This window comes from Calidris pugnax, unplaced genomic scaffold (assembly GCF_001431845.1).
Source record: "Calidris pugnax isolate Ruff unplaced genomic scaffold, ASM143184v1 scaffold70, whole genome shotgun sequence".
Lineage (NCBI taxonomy): Eukaryota > Metazoa > Chordata > Aves > Charadriiformes > Scolopacidae > Calidris > Calidris pugnax.
This window is the reverse complement of record NW_015090862.1, coordinates 6464495-6466901: the sequence shown is the minus strand read 5'-3', so window position 1 is coordinate 6466901 and position 2407 is coordinate 6464495. Positions and strand designations below refer to the sequence as shown.

General features: G+C 44.3%; 1 protein-coding gene across 1 annotated transcript; it reads left to right on the top strand.

Moving 5' to 3' along the window:
- The first annotated feature begins 736 nt into the window (after window positions 1-736).
- On the top strand, window positions 737-2387 carry LOC106889377 (chromosome unknown open reading frame, human C15orf65). Its single transcript, XM_014944303.1, is given in 4 exon segments — window positions 737-764; window positions 1194-1361; window positions 1364-1518; window positions 1520-2387. Coding segments are annotated over 4 exon segments (387 nt in total). The 3' UTR covers window positions 1556-2387.
- Window positions 2388-2407: the final 20 nt, after the last annotated feature.

Sequence of the window (2407 nt, the reverse complement as noted above, 5' to 3'; positions counted from 1 at the left end):
AAACAACACCGACCCGCCCGGGCCGCGCCTGCGCACGGCGGCGGTGCCGCGCAGCACCCTGGGCAGCGCAGTCCGCGCCCCGCCGCCGCCCGCCGTCCCGCGCTCCTGGCGAACTACAACGCCCAGCAAGCACCGCGGCGGCCGGCCGGCCCCGCCCCGCCGGGCCCCCGCTGCCATGGCAACGCCACGCCGCCGAGCGCCAGGCAGGGCCTGCCTCTGGGCTAGAAATACTTGATCCTTCGAGTAGATGGCGGCGAATTAACCTATTTGGAAAGTTTCCCAACAGCGGAGGTTTGGAACTGCTCCAGGAGCAGCTGTCCGTCCCGAGGGCCGCCCGCGACCGGGATGAGGCAGTTCCCGCCGCGCAGAGCAGTGCCCAAGGCCCAGGGGTCTGCGCCGAGCAGGGCTCTGGTAACATAACCGGGAGACGACAACAGGCCTCGTTAATAAACATAGCAAAGGAAAAGCCAGAGTTCCTTACTTGAGTTTTAGCTAAACTAGCAACTTCAGTGTTTTCTTCATCTCTTAAGCGATTGACAAATAGAGAAAGAAGATGTCATTGCACCTCTGAAGCACAGGGTTTGAACGGCTCACTCAGCAAAACCAAGGGAGGTACCCGATTCAGTGCCATTTCACCCCACGCTCATCAATATCGTGTTAGAGCACTCTGCATGAATGTACTACCAAGTCTCTGTCATAACTTAATTCATGCCCCACAGAGGAAAAAAAATTAAAAATGCATGCATGTGAACATGAGGAAGAAAGTAATTTGGAGGTTTGTTTAAGGCTCTATTTTAGCATACGTATTTCTGTACATTAGAAAATAAGAATCTAAAACAAACCATCCACAAAGCCTCACTATATTCTTACTCATTTTTATTTTTATTATCCATACTAATTATTTCTGCCACATATATTAAGATATTTTCTATGCTCAAGATTATCACTAACGCAGAAATTGATGCAAATTCCAGTTGTCACTATACTTCATAGTCAACATGAGTCCATTTATCGCTGTCTACAGATTACTAAATAAGGTCAAAACTCAGCAGTGTTAAGTTCCTCACTTTCCACTGTGCATGTATTTCAATACACATCTTGAGCAACACTTGCTTCAACCACAAACGTGTAACAAATATGAAATGCTTTGCCCTGTTATTTGAAATGCTGAATTAAAATCTGTCTCTCAGTAGGGAAAGAAGATGACTTCTGCCGAGAAACTGCCCTAAGTCCAAACACTGAGTTAAGCCAACCTCCTCCTTTGCTTCCCTGCACAAATCCTGGCAATCTGGTGTTTTCTCATATGCTGAACCCCAAAACACTCATGACCAATGGTTCTTTGACAAAGCCTCAAGTTTTACTGTTAAAACAACTTCAAGTGAATATGGTGCTGTTCCACCTATCTCACAGGTGGTACCCCGTACTTATCACCCAGTGGATCAAACCTTTTCAAAACACTTACTCACTTGTGGGTCATTTCAAGGTAGTTATTTAAACACCACCACTGACAGAAGTGGTGACTGGTGACTACCCCAATTTACAGCATAGTCTGTAAAAATGCATCTCTATTTTTTTGTCATAGGGTTAGACTAGATACTTAGCTTTAAGAAAACTAATCTGTTATTTCAGTCATTCTGGGAATAACTGTCAATATCTGATTTATTTTTGTTTTGATGGGTTGAATAAGATGTATCAAAAAAACACGTAGCCCATTTGATGATACACTTCTCTCAATCAGGCCTGAACACATAAAAATAAAACTTTTGAAACCGGTATCATAACTGCAGAACTGTAATTTTATAGAAAGAGTTAAGTGCAAGAGACCTCAACCTGAGGGTTATTTGTTAAATTGAAGTATTTTCTGGTTTTAAAACTTAGTCAATCTCCACATTCCTACATCTCAGGACACTAATACCAACACAAAGCATGACTTTGATAACGATGTCCACACCATTGGCTTAGCTATTGAAGTCAGAAGTGGAACATCCATATGCTCCCAATATAATCAGATGAAACAGACAGATACTGCTCACACCACCAAGCACTATTTGCTTCCCTAACCTTTAAAGAGGGCATTGTTTCTATTTCATAGCAGTAGAACAAGGTGCCTCTCTATAACGAATCACTACAATACAAACAGCCTACACAGATGTATACAGGTTGTTCTAACAGGCTCTGAAAGCAAAGCAGAAAACGTGGAACTTTGAACCAGCACCTGCTTCTTTGCATTTTCTTTTTCCCATTGCCGCTGTCTCTCCTCGTTAGCCCCCACTTACCCTCAGAAAACAGCCCTATTTTGGCAAGTGTGCCACTACACTCAACTGAGCCACTAAGGCTCCTACACTGCCGTCCTATAATTGCTATAAATAAAGTATTCTCACCTCCTTCCATTGCAATGCAGTAGGGA